Source organism: Nuphar pumila, chromosome 7 (genome assembly GCF_984573655.1).
Source record: "Nuphar pumila chromosome 7, dmNupPumi1.hap1.1, whole genome shotgun sequence".
Taxonomy (NCBI): domain Eukaryota; kingdom Viridiplantae; phylum Streptophyta; class Magnoliopsida; order Nymphaeales; family Nymphaeaceae; genus Nuphar; species Nuphar pumila.
This window is the reverse complement of record NC_143255.1, coordinates 97953422-97965965: the sequence shown is the minus strand read 5'-3', so window position 1 is coordinate 97965965 and position 12544 is coordinate 97953422. Positions and strand designations below refer to the sequence as shown.

General features: G+C 38.8%; 1 protein-coding gene across 1 annotated transcript; it reads left to right on the top strand.

The window, feature by feature from the left end:
• Nucleotides 1–374: 374 nt before the first annotated feature.
• Nucleotides 375–9762, top strand: LOC149832581 (uncharacterized). The gene is made up of 8 exons (XM_090012508.1): nt 375–435; nt 2028–2176; nt 4228–4334; nt 4558–4605; nt 4687–4774; nt 7060–7147; nt 9061–9158; nt 9372–9762. The coding sequence occupies exons 2-8, from the start codon at nt 2046–2048 to the stop codon at nt 9493–9495; spliced, it is 684 nt and encodes a 227-aa protein (XP_089868634.1). The 5' UTR covers nt 375–435; nt 2028–2045; the 3' UTR covers nt 9496–9762.
• Nucleotides 9763–12544: the final 2782 nt, after the last annotated feature.

Here is a 12544-nt window from a genome sequence, read left to right as displayed (position 1 = left end):
CTAAATTAAGGATTTTGGGGCGTTACAAGGAGGACCTCAAGGGTTTTTACCAACCGAAGGCCAGCCAATGTGTAGTCAAAGATGACGGTTTTCTCTTGAATTATCCAAAAAGAAATTACCATGTTTTTTTTTAAAGTAAAACCGACCTTATAGGGTTTGGTATGGGTTGGGTCCGCGTCATACCCGATCCATTGACACCCCTACACCAGATGGAAAATCACGTGAGAAAGTCTTTTTTGTCTCTCATTTTGAAGATGGACGTCCCGATGCCATCTATCGCATGATGAACGGCAAATGAGAAATCTACCTCCAGGATGAACGGCAATTAAGGTGCCGTTTTTTTTTTTCCAGTCTCTCTCTCTCTCGAAGAGGAAGAACAAGAAGAAGAAGGTTCTCAGATACGCCCATCTCTCTCACGAACAAGAAGGTTCTTAGGTACGCCTCTCTCCCTCTCTCTGATTAGGGTTTCTATTTTGTTTTTCTGATTTTGTAAAAGGGGAAAAGCGTTCAGAGAATCAAAATTAGGTATAACTTCTTGTTGAGATCATTATTCCGTTCTATCAGCCTCTGGACTTCTTATTTGTTTCTATGGCAATAAAAAAATTGGAAACTGTTTTCTCCTCTTTGGGTTTATTTTTGGTGGAAACCGATTCAGTGAAAGGACCAAATTTGATATTGTTAATTTAAAAATGCATGGATTCTGGTCTCTATTCTTCTGCCATTCGTTGGTTGGTATCTTTTTTGATGGTTTATACCGTGGAGACGTAAAATTGCTTGCGACATGATCCGGTTTCAGTGGCTGACATTGTTCTTGATGATTCTGGGGTAAAAGCAAACGATTACTACAATTTTGGTGCCCTAAAATAAAAAAGAAGAGAGGATTGTTGGAATATGCATGTATCATAACAGATTTTTGGTATCGTTCTTGTTCGTAGGTGTGGGTGCATATTTTGAACGATGGAATTATGTATTACCATATATTGCCTTTCTTACTATGTATCTTTGCATACTTGAATGGGACGTTGATGCGGAGGAAAATCTATTTTGGCTGGATTTTTCACACACCACTCATTTTGTTATCAGGTCCTTGGCAGAGGTTAGTGTTACCGACGAAGTATTGGTTATATATGTTCAAGATTATTACCCATGTCATGTGCTATCCACCTTGAAGTAGTCTTCCAACATGGGGCCTTCTCCTTTCCCTCACCTCGTTCTATTATGCTCAACTCTTTTCAGCAATTCAAGATAAAAAGGGAACTGGTGTGCACCTAAACAAAGACTTAAACCACCAACCAATCCCCCTCCCCCCCGAGCAGTGATTCTGTTGGTTTATCCCTTCTTCTCTGAAATCTGAACCATTGAAAGGCTATCATGCTGTAACCCTTTCTCCCATTGTTGGCGGCATGAGGTATTTGATTTGCCTAGATTACTATCTTAAACCTTGAATGCAGAATGTGACATTTGTTTGATCAAATTTTAAATTCATTTTAGTGACCCATTAGGAATCCTATATGTGAAGAACTTTTTAAGGTTTCCCAAAATTTCATATTAGTTATATGAACACTCCATAACCTAATATTCTTTTGTTATAAAACTTTCTGTGCCTGTTACACGGATGCCATACCACCTGCACTCTGACCTGTTTGTGATCTCAACTCAAGGTCCATCAGTCATTCAGAATAATTGATCAGGAGTCACACTTGTACGCCAAGCTAAGCTTGTTCTGCAAATATGTTTTAGAGGTTCTCATAGCATATAAGACTACAGAATACCTCCTTCCTTTATATATGGTGCTAATACTAAGGTTTCAGAGAATAACAGGTCTTTTAATTCTCAAAGGATTGCACTTGCTACTTTTTTGGTTTTATTAAGAATCAAGAGACTCAAAACTTTTTTTTTATTCTCTAGGGAACTTCTCTTATATCTAAGAACCACAGAAAATCATGTTCTTTTCTCTTTTTTCTTTATGGGAACAATCAAATTTGTTGTTTATGGTGGGATGATGCTGTTTATGATTACTGCTTCAGCTAAACAAGCTTGCAAGAATGACGACTGCTGCTAGACCGACTTGGGCACCAGCAAAAGGTGGTAATGAGCAAGGTGGAACTCGAATTTTCGGTCCTTCACAGAAGTACTCATCTAGGGACCTTGCCTCTCATACAACTTTAAAATCAAGGTAAATTTGGGGATATTTCTCTTAATTGTTTGATGCAAGAAAAAACTGGAATTATCCCTTTGGTTGGGTGCACTTTTTCCCTCTTTGCCTCTCCCTTTGTGTATGCTTTGTGAGACCCCTTACATGGCATTGTTGAATCACATATATAATAAATCATTTGTCAAAGAACTGGAGGTTACATTTTCACCTATACTAACTTCAACTTTTTTTTAATAGATCCACCATGAGATCAACACTTCATATCAATCTTTATTTTACATCTCATCTCCACTTAAGAAAAGTTTTACATCTCATATTTGGTTTACAAGTAAACTCAACTTAGTTTCTCTCTTTAAGTCAAAGAAACACCTCAAGTTTCATTGGATCCAATGATGCAATTTTTTTTTCATGGACAAGGTGTGTAACTATGAAACATGCATTATTTCATAGTTATGCTCTCTCTCTCTCTCTCTCTCTGTTAAAAAAAAGGTAAAAAACTGTGAGACATGCATTGTAAGGATCTATAGAGGATAAATTCATAAAATGTGAAGGCGGTGAGTGAAATTTCATTTTTTTTTCTCTTTTGATTGTGTCTGCACGTGCATTGCTGTGTTTTAATGGGTGTAAGCATGCATGTCTCCACAAACATATTTTGAGTTGAAATCGATTTGGTGATGTGCTACTATTTCTTTCATTGATATGGGATATTTACTTTGATGAATTATGTGGTAAGTGAAATGCAAAGTGAATCATTGTGTGCCAGGTGAAGGGACACAACAACCTTGATGTTAATCCCACAATTATGTAAATGAGTAATAGAAATATTCAAGTTCCCTTTAAATAATAAAAAAAAACAGTAAGAAGTTAGAGAAATTATGGGTTCTACTGAACATAGAAACCTATTCATGTACATGACACACACATAGAACTTGGGGATTGGCTCTGGTGCAATTTTGATCCGAGTCATCTGACTCTAGTTAAATCCCACAATTATGTAAATGAGTAATAGAAATATTGAAGTTCCCTTTAAATAATAAGAAAAATAACAGTAAGAAGTTAGAGAAATTATGGGTTCTACTGAACATAGAAACCTATTCATGTACATGACACACACATAGAACTTGGGGATTGGCTCTGGTGCAGTTTGGATCTGACTCTAGTTAATCATTAGTATAGCGCAAATTAGGGCTCAATTGATGCTCATGAATAAGGGGTTTACCATTAAGAAATAGGCTGATGCAAAGGTAAATGGACTCATACAAAAATGTTGGTTCTTCTTGACATCAAATACAGTTTAGTTGGAAAGAGATGAGATAACCTCTGTCTGTGTGGGAGGGTAGATTCTCTAGCTTTTCAAGCTTGCATTGGAGGATCCATGTGGGAAACATGATCTGTGCTATAAGTATGTGGCTGTTGTCTAATATTTTCATGGGTAGGGATTACAGGATTGGACTGCTATGGTCCTTCCTGATCTTCTGAGAACTTCATTGTTAAACTGTATTTTGTGACTTCCTGTCGCCATGGTCCTTTTCTTTGATATAATTCCACTTTTCTCTTTGAAAAAAAGAGAGGATAAACTCAAGTTAATGTGGGAAAGGGCTTCTCCTATTAGTCACACATAACAAATGCACCGTGACTCCTATGTTGTAGTCTTTATTAGTGCACTGCATACACTGATAGTTTCTCTGAATTTCCTGTCCAATTCTGTTGTCTTATATATATGGTACTTTGTCAAATCCCAATGATCCATGTTGAACCTGTTGAGAAGGTGTACAAAATAATTTTTTTCTGATTATTTAGCTTTACCTCGTCAGTAGCACTGCAGCATGAAACCTTAACATGAGATGCTTTTTTTTCTTGTTTTTCAAAATTTCCTTGTCCTATCCATCACTTTCTTAACCGCAACTAAGTGGTTCTTTTATTTCCATATTACTGATTAGGAAAGTTCAGCAAGTACCATGACCATACATTCTTTTTGATGATTGCCTTGCTTTGCAATTTAATGCAGAAAAAAGGCCAACAGTGGCGACATTCTTTTTTTTTTATTGCCTTTGCTTTGCAATTTGATACAGAAAAGAGGGCCAAGGTACTCAAGAGGAGATACAAAAGAGGAACCTTAGGGAAGAGTTAGAAGAGCGTGAACGGAGACATTTTGCATCAAGGGACAAGGGCTTTTCTGGTAATTGTCTGGATACAATATTTGAACAATTTATTATATACACTAATGTGCAGCTGCAAGTACACTGAAAGCCACGTGCATAAACATGTGTGCATGGACACCCTATGCAGTGTGCACATTACTCCCTACATAAGTGTTGCTTCAATTTTTTCTCTGGATATTCTTCTATAGACTCTTTGACAAACTTCTTAAAATTTGCTCTTTATTTGGATATATTGTCCAGAGGATAGAGACAGAAGGAAAGGGGCAAGCGCTGGTCACCTCCTCGAAGGTCAACTTCTTTGCCGTGCCTCTTTTTTCTCTTCACTTGCAAATATACATTGGTTGGAAACTAACTGATATACAAAATCAGGCCCAAAGAGAGATGCTGAAGAGAGGCTTGTTCCGCGTAATGTAGATGCAGACGACTCAGATGTGGATGTAAAGAGTGAAGATGAAAGGTATAAATTACATGCCTCTGGTTTGTAATTTGTGTGAATTATTTTGTGTCAACACATGTATTACACCTAATAGTTAAAGCACTGAATCGAATTTAAGGAAGTGTATCACCTGCTTCGCAGAAGTTCCAGCTAAACCTCTATGTACTAACTTGCGTATGTGATTGGGTGCTCACTTTCACATTTTCTTCTGGTCCAGTCATAATTTTATTAGGTTCATATATTATGTAATATTTGAATATTTAATCTATGAGTATGGCTACCAGACCGTATTATGGCCTTGCAGAATTGGACTTGGGAGCTCATCAGAACCCGTCAGAATGAATCAACAGATTTCAATTACTTGTTGGAAGTAGACCTGATTTAGATGTTTTAAAACCAGAGACGGATCCAAATAAGGTTCTGCCAATTTCATGTAGCATTATTGAAAAGTAGGGACCTTCTCTGATTAACAAGATTTGGCTTGTATGCATTGTACCTGGATCTGAATCTACCTAACAGGCCCTGGTCTTAACTGGTACTTGCTTGGGCCCAGAGCTGGACTTGCCTAAAATGGGGATTAGAGATCTTATACTGTGTCACTTAGATACAGATGCGGGAATGGGACACGATGCAGATATGCTTGGTAGACACTACAGTTTTCAAAAATTTGGACATGGGGACAGCCATACACACACACAATAAATAAATAAATATATAGTAGAGAGCAGCTGCCTACACGGATCTGTGTCTACCGCTGCCTACGAGGCTTTTGAAGGGTTCTTTTTCATGTTTTTCTCAAATCTAACCGTGCAGATGTGTTCCACATGTTTGATTTTGTAGGAATAGACTCTTGCACCATTCAAAGATGATTCCGAAGTAGGTTTTTACAAGGACAAGATTTCAAAATCGACGGTGTAAACTTTTTATAAATATCATAAATATTCAAGGATTAAAAATTCATAATTTTTTTTATCAAAAAAGCACATTCCAAGTGTTGTTTCCTATAAAATCTACCATGCTGAACACACCTGTGCGGTCAGATTTGGGAAAATCAACTTGGAAACCCTCCCTTCGGTTGTGGTAGGCTGCCGTAGGCACCTACTCCCTTCTCTCTCTATATATATAAGTATATACTGTTCTTAATCAAAACCAATAACACATTGATATGATCTCAAATGCAATCTCCTGAACAACAATTTTAAATCAATATAATTTAAAACATCAAATAATAATGCTAAGTTGAAACTGAAATAAAATGTTTCTATGACAATTTTTAAAAGAAAAAGGATTCAAGCGAATGCAAAATAAATAATAAAAAATAGAAAGAAAGTAGATATCATTAATGGCACAATGTTGACTGTGGCCATGAAGTGTGCTAGTGTATCTGAGTGTTTGTGTCATGTCACCATGGGATACACATGCTAAGTGGAGTGTCCATATGAAATAAATCTTATACTTTATTCGTGGGGCTGTCAAACCTGATTTTTCCATCACAGAATCTGCGTTTGCATTCAGTATTGCTGAACACACAGACCTAGACCTTGAGTCATGAAGCATGCACTTCAAAGCAAGGTGCGGTCAGAGGTGCACTCTTGAGGGTGATGCAGGCCTCACTTTGAGGCGTCCATATTAAACCTTACAACTAATTTCAGTTTTTTCTTATAACTAATTTTTTATAACTTGTTTTCTCATGCAAATCAAGCAGATAGAGGTTTCAAGTCATGGAGGATGCTAACCTTAAAGATTCAACCAAATAAAATTTAAGTTGAGTAGTTGTGTTAATTTCAAAGAGAGGATTTTTTTTTGAGAAAACATTACTATCTTTTTCTTTGAACATAAAAATCAACACATAATGTATGTATTGTATTTTCAATTTATTTATATACATTACTTTGTTCTTTTATCTGATTCTTTTAATATTTAATTATTTTTTCATGAAACTTGCATTTCATTAATATATCATGGCAGCTCACCTTGGCTGGGTGCTTTTCACAGCATTGATTGCACCTAACTGAATAAGATCATCAGTTACAGGTCAGCAGAATGTGATTGCTAGTCAGACTTAGACGTGGTTTGTATCCTGCTCCAGACCAATTAAGATTTGATCAAATTATGCATGATTGAAAAAATGTGCCTTTTCTGATTTAACTCATATTTGGACCATACTAGGTTGGACCAGAACCCTCCCATTGAGACCTGAAAAATCCCTTTAAGTTCAAATTGATAGTCTTAATAGATTTTGCATTTTGAGTTTTATGTAGATCCACCCACTGTCATTACGGAGTAAACTGTACTATTTTTGGCAGTGATGGTGATGATGAAGATGACACTGAAGCCCTTCTGGCAGAACTTGAACGAATAAAGAAAGAAAGAGCTGAGGAAAAGCTTCGGAAGGTTCATTTGTGATTGTGAATATTGTGCATGTCTTGTATGCATCAGATGCTTATGTTGTAAATGTTATAGTGTTTGCTTGGATATGCCATATATGTTCTATGTTTTAAATGTGATTTATCTGCTTATCACTTCATTTAATAGCTCTTTGGAATGGTGCCTTGATATGAATGATCATTCTTCGGATCTTCTTGGTAAAGAAATTTTGTGAAGTCTTCAGGGGAAATTTTTGGCTAAAAAAAAGAAAAAATATTGAAATTTTTGTTATTCTACTTTTTTGCAATAATATAAAAAAAGTTGAATAAACAATTAACAAATCAAAGAACATTTGAACATGGGAAAAATAAACAAAGAAAAATGTCATGTTATGTCCTTATATATTCTCAGTTATTTTTTTTCTGAAAATACTTTGAAATTTCCTTTAATTTCTTTTTTGGATATCCCATTCATGTTGCTGAAAGTATCTGTGATATATGCAGCCTGATTTTATCACAAACATTTGTTCAAGGCATTCAAATAGGACTCAACTACTAGTTAATATGATAGATTGCCTCTGTTCCACCCAGCCTCTTTTTGCTCTATCGCTTGGCCTTGTACAACCTTACATATGCCCTGTGTGGCCAGTTGGGCCTTCAATCCTTGTAAATATGATGCAAATCCGTCCCTTGTATTTTTACTTTTAATGATCCACCTGTAGTGGGTATTTCGTTGCTTGTGGAGTCCTTGGCACACTTAAAAGCCTACCTGTATGCATCAGTGGAAGCTCAACTGCACTTGTTTCGACTTTGATGCATACAGGTCTTCTACTGATGTACAGTTTGCTTTCTTAATGCTAAGATATTTTCTTCAAGTGATCTGCGTTCTCTTTGCTTTCTGCTTAAGTGAAGCGTGTGTTTGTGATGCTGCACGCGTGCCCCATTGTGATCTTGCGTACGAGCTCTTGTGCTGCAATAGTTCTCCCTTAGGCTCGTCAGACTGATCTGGTCGGGGATCACTAGGTGCTGCACGGTGCTTGCAGATAAGCCCGTGGCAGCCCCAGCTGCATAATACGAAGCCAGACTGTTATTTGCTTTCTGCTTTCATGTGGAAGACCCAGAATGATTTTCTTTTTTGGTTCATATCGCCGACCCCAATTGTTTTGGGATGAAGGCGTAGTTGTTGTTGTATAAATGACATTGTGTGTCCGCTGTCCTCCTGGTTGCATTGGATGCCCAACACATTGAACCTGGGCTCCATATGAGCCTTAAGTTTCAAGCTTTAGGATACTGTTCATCATCATCACCATTGGCATGACCAGTGTTAGTCATGCAATTATCATTTAGAGCCTCTTTGAACAGTGGAAGAAGTAATTTGGCATGGGCCCCACGTCTGATACAAACATGGAGGAAATAATGTTGGATTATTTCCCTGTTTTTGTATGTTTACCCTCAAAAAAGAGGATAAATGGATGCATGATAAGTAGTCATTGGCTATTTATCAGTGCATTCAAGTGCACCCTTATGTTGTTTACCTGCAAAAGAGATGTCTGGTTTCTCTATTTCAAAGCAATATTCTTAACTTTTTCTTGATCATTAGCTATTGCATGCAGTCATCCATGATTAGATTGTGTTAATTGGCGGAAGTTTCTCGAAGATTTTCATTTTCAATGTCCCAATTCATAGTAATTACGATATTCCTGTGTACTTCGGGTAGCAAGTGCTCGACCTTTCTTTTTCCCTGGAAATGAGAGCACAGCATTTTCAATAGAATGAATCTTCATAACATTCATAGTTAGTGTGATTCATGACATTTTCAGGATGAGAAAAATCTTTCCAAGAATTGGTTAAAGTGAATGCACAGATCTCATTTTTCTGTTTATTTGATATTGTTTTCGAAAGTTTTTGCAAAATTCATCTCTTGAACAATTTATGATGCAGGAGCAACAAAAGCGGGAAGAGGAACTCAAGGCAAAAGAAGCTGAGTTGGTTCGCGGCAACCCGTTGCTTAACCCCACCTCTTTTAATGTCAAAAGGAGGTTCGTGGGCAGTCTCATTATTCTCTATTATTAATTCTTTTGTTAATGAATTATGAATTCTTTTACATGATTCAAATTGTATATTTGCACTTCTACAAGTCTTTATAGTACAGTCAATCCATTTAACTGGGGCCACCCCCCTCTAGGCTCAGAGTTGAATGTGAAAAGAGTACCTAAGAATGCCTGACTTTGCATCTGTTGTAATGTGGGCAGGTGGGATGATGATGTTGTTTTTAAGAATCAGACTCGTGGTGAAACCAAGACTCCCAAAAGGTTCATTAACGACACAATTAGGAGTGACTTCCACCGGAAGTTCCTGCAGAAGTACATGAAGTAACTGCTCAAGGGGAGGGCTTATCTGGATGTACTTTACGTGATACATGGGGATCTTTATGAGTTTGCTTGTTATCATGCATTGGGATCTCCGGTGTTATATGTATCGGTGTGGAACGTGAATAGCAATTGATTCTGATGTACGTGCACTGTGGAACTGTTATGTGATTTGCAGTGACAGAATCCAACTTATTTCCATGAACGTTTCATCGAGTCATTTACATTTCCATCTGTTGCTCGAATTGTAGTATGAAATCTTCTTCTCTGCAAATATAGTCTTCGTGAAGCGGAAAAATCTGAGAAGTTTAATTACCACACAATGAATTTGGTTTATCTTTGTTTTGAAAGGCAGATTTGTTTCATCTGGTTAAGCTGAACATAGAAGGCTTGAATAGATAAAATTCATTCACCGTAACAAATATCTTCCCCAACCCACAGAAAGGTGGGAGACTGTTTCATGTGTTGGGCTCTCTTTGGAGCCTTGCGTAGGGATGGTAATACCCTTTCCATGTATTGCCAAGGTATGGTTTTGTCACCAACAATTACAGTTTTTTTTTGTGTGGGGGCTTTTCCCACCTGTTCGTCCTGTCAACAGCGGTCGGGGTTAGGTCATCTACTACCTGTTTGACCTATTGTCTGAATGAGCGATTCACCTGAAGCTGGCTGCCCCCCTCCTCTGGGCTACCAGCGACACAAGCGACCAATAGCCCTGGCATGGCAATCCATGGGGATGCACCGAAGAATGGGAAGCTGCCAACATGGGCCCAGGTGGTAGAGAGCTCGGGAATGGGTGAGGGCTCTCACCTGCCAGATATTCAGCTAGAAGGAACAGATGGTGAAACGATGGTCATCCCAGAACAAACTTACGCTCAATTGTTGAATCCCTACCGGTGGACAGGTTTTACGGGAGGAGGGGACAACAAGAGGCTGGAATATAAGTTTGCATACCAAAGGTTTCTTAGTTTTTGGCCATCAATCTCTAACATTCGTTTCTCTTCCATTGGAGGTGGCCTTTTCTTGATTAGATTGTTCAATGAAGAAGACATGAAACTGGTGATGAAGAAGGGTGCGTGTAAGGCGGCAGAGTGTACTCTGTTTGTCAAATGGAAACCAGGTATGGAATTGAAACTATAGGAGAACCTTACTGTTCCGCTTTGGTTACGTCTTGCAGGTTTGTCGCCCGAATTATGGACGAGGGATTTCTTCACGAGGGTTGCTAAAAGACTCAAGGGTCAGCTGGATGAAATTGATATGATGATTACCTTAAACCAGGAAAGGCTGGCTTTTGCCATGATTAAGGTGAAGCTGCCATTGAAAATTTAACCCCATGCCCTGGGTGGAGGTTGTGATGGAAGGTGGCAAATCGTTTAAGCAAGATATCGTCTATGAAGGACAAATCAGGTTCCACCTACCACAACGCAGACTATTGTCCTCGTCTCAAAGAATAAATAGACGAGGGTCCTCTCTCAAAAGACGAGTTAAAGTGGCCAAGCGCTCCAATAAAGGTCGTCTTCCTAACCAGAGGATGGAGAATTCAAATGGGTTTCAAGTTCTTGAATCAGAGGAGGAACCAGGGGATCAGCCTGAGAGGATGGGTTCATCAAACGCAGTTTTGAACTCTAATTTAAAGGAGATGGAGAGGAGACAGACAGGCACCGAAGGGAAAGGCTAACAAGAAACTCCCATCAAAATCAGGCCAGGAGAAGGGAAAAGAAGTGCTGATGCTGCTCTAAGCGTGGGTGTTGAGTCAGTAGACATGGAGGTGGTCGAGAATTCACATGGAAAAGTTCAGGGGAAGCTTACAAGGGGGAGAATAGACCTTCCTCGAGCCTATCCCTCGACCTCACCTCAAAACAACAGGAAATGACAACCAAGGCATTTGGAGATGGAGCCTCGATTCAGATATTGGAGAATCGAAGTCCTTCGCCGGGGTTTGAATTTAAAACTCATATTCCCCTACATGATCAGTCTAAGGATTTAGGAAGGGAGTAGGGGAAATTCACTAATCAAGTAATGGATCCAGGAGGAACGACTGCAAAGTATAAAGTGCGCGGGAGAGGAAGGAAATATAGTTTCTGCAGTTCTCACAGAAGTCGGAAGATCTCCGGATAGAGCTCCCCTTCAAGAGATTTCAAACGCCATTTCCTTAGCAAAGGGTGAACTCTTCAACAAAAAGAAGCGTGCCCGAGTAAGTCGGTTACTGGAAGAAATCGAATTGGCAGTTGTGGATTTGAGTCCATTTCAAACAGTATAATAGTTTCTCTCTGGAAACTAGATTCGATAAAGGTTGAAATTCTTCATCAATGTGCCCAATCCTTGACATTGTTGGTTGAAACTGCCAAGAACTTGTTTGTGGTCTCGGGTACCTACTCTACCAATTCTTATCTAGAGAGGCAAGAGCTGTGGGATATTTTCAGAGCACACAAACTGGACGTGCCATGACTGGTGTTTGGAGACTGTAACACCACGCGTACCCGAGAGGAAAGATGGGGGAACAACTGTGCTCAGATTGGTATTGAGGAGTTTAATTGCATGCTAGAGGACTGCCGTCTCTCAGAGATTTTGAATGATAGTCTAAAGTATATTTGGCATAATAATCAACGAGGGATTTCCTTCAGAGCTAGCAAGATTGAGAGAGCCTTCATCAACCAGGCATGGTTGAGCTTCTTACCGCAAACTAGGTTACATTCCCTCCCTAAATCCTTCTCCGACCATAACGGGCTTCTGGTAAGTACACCCTCTATTAGAACTAAATCTATTCTTTTCAAATTTTTTGATTTCTGGTGCATGAAGGTTGTGAAGACCTGGTTAGAAATGCTTGGGTCTCACCAGTTGTAGGATGCCCCATGCTACGGCTTATGAGGCGGTTAGCAGCAGTTAGGAAAATCTCATCTCAATGGAAGAAATCCTCATTGAGTCATCTGGCGACCAGAATCAGGGAGGTTAAGGAGGAGCTTAGGTAGATCCAATAGCATGTTGACAATGACTCCCAAGGTGCAATGGAAAAGGAACTCTTCTTAAGGGATGAACTCCACACTTTGTCAATAATGGAG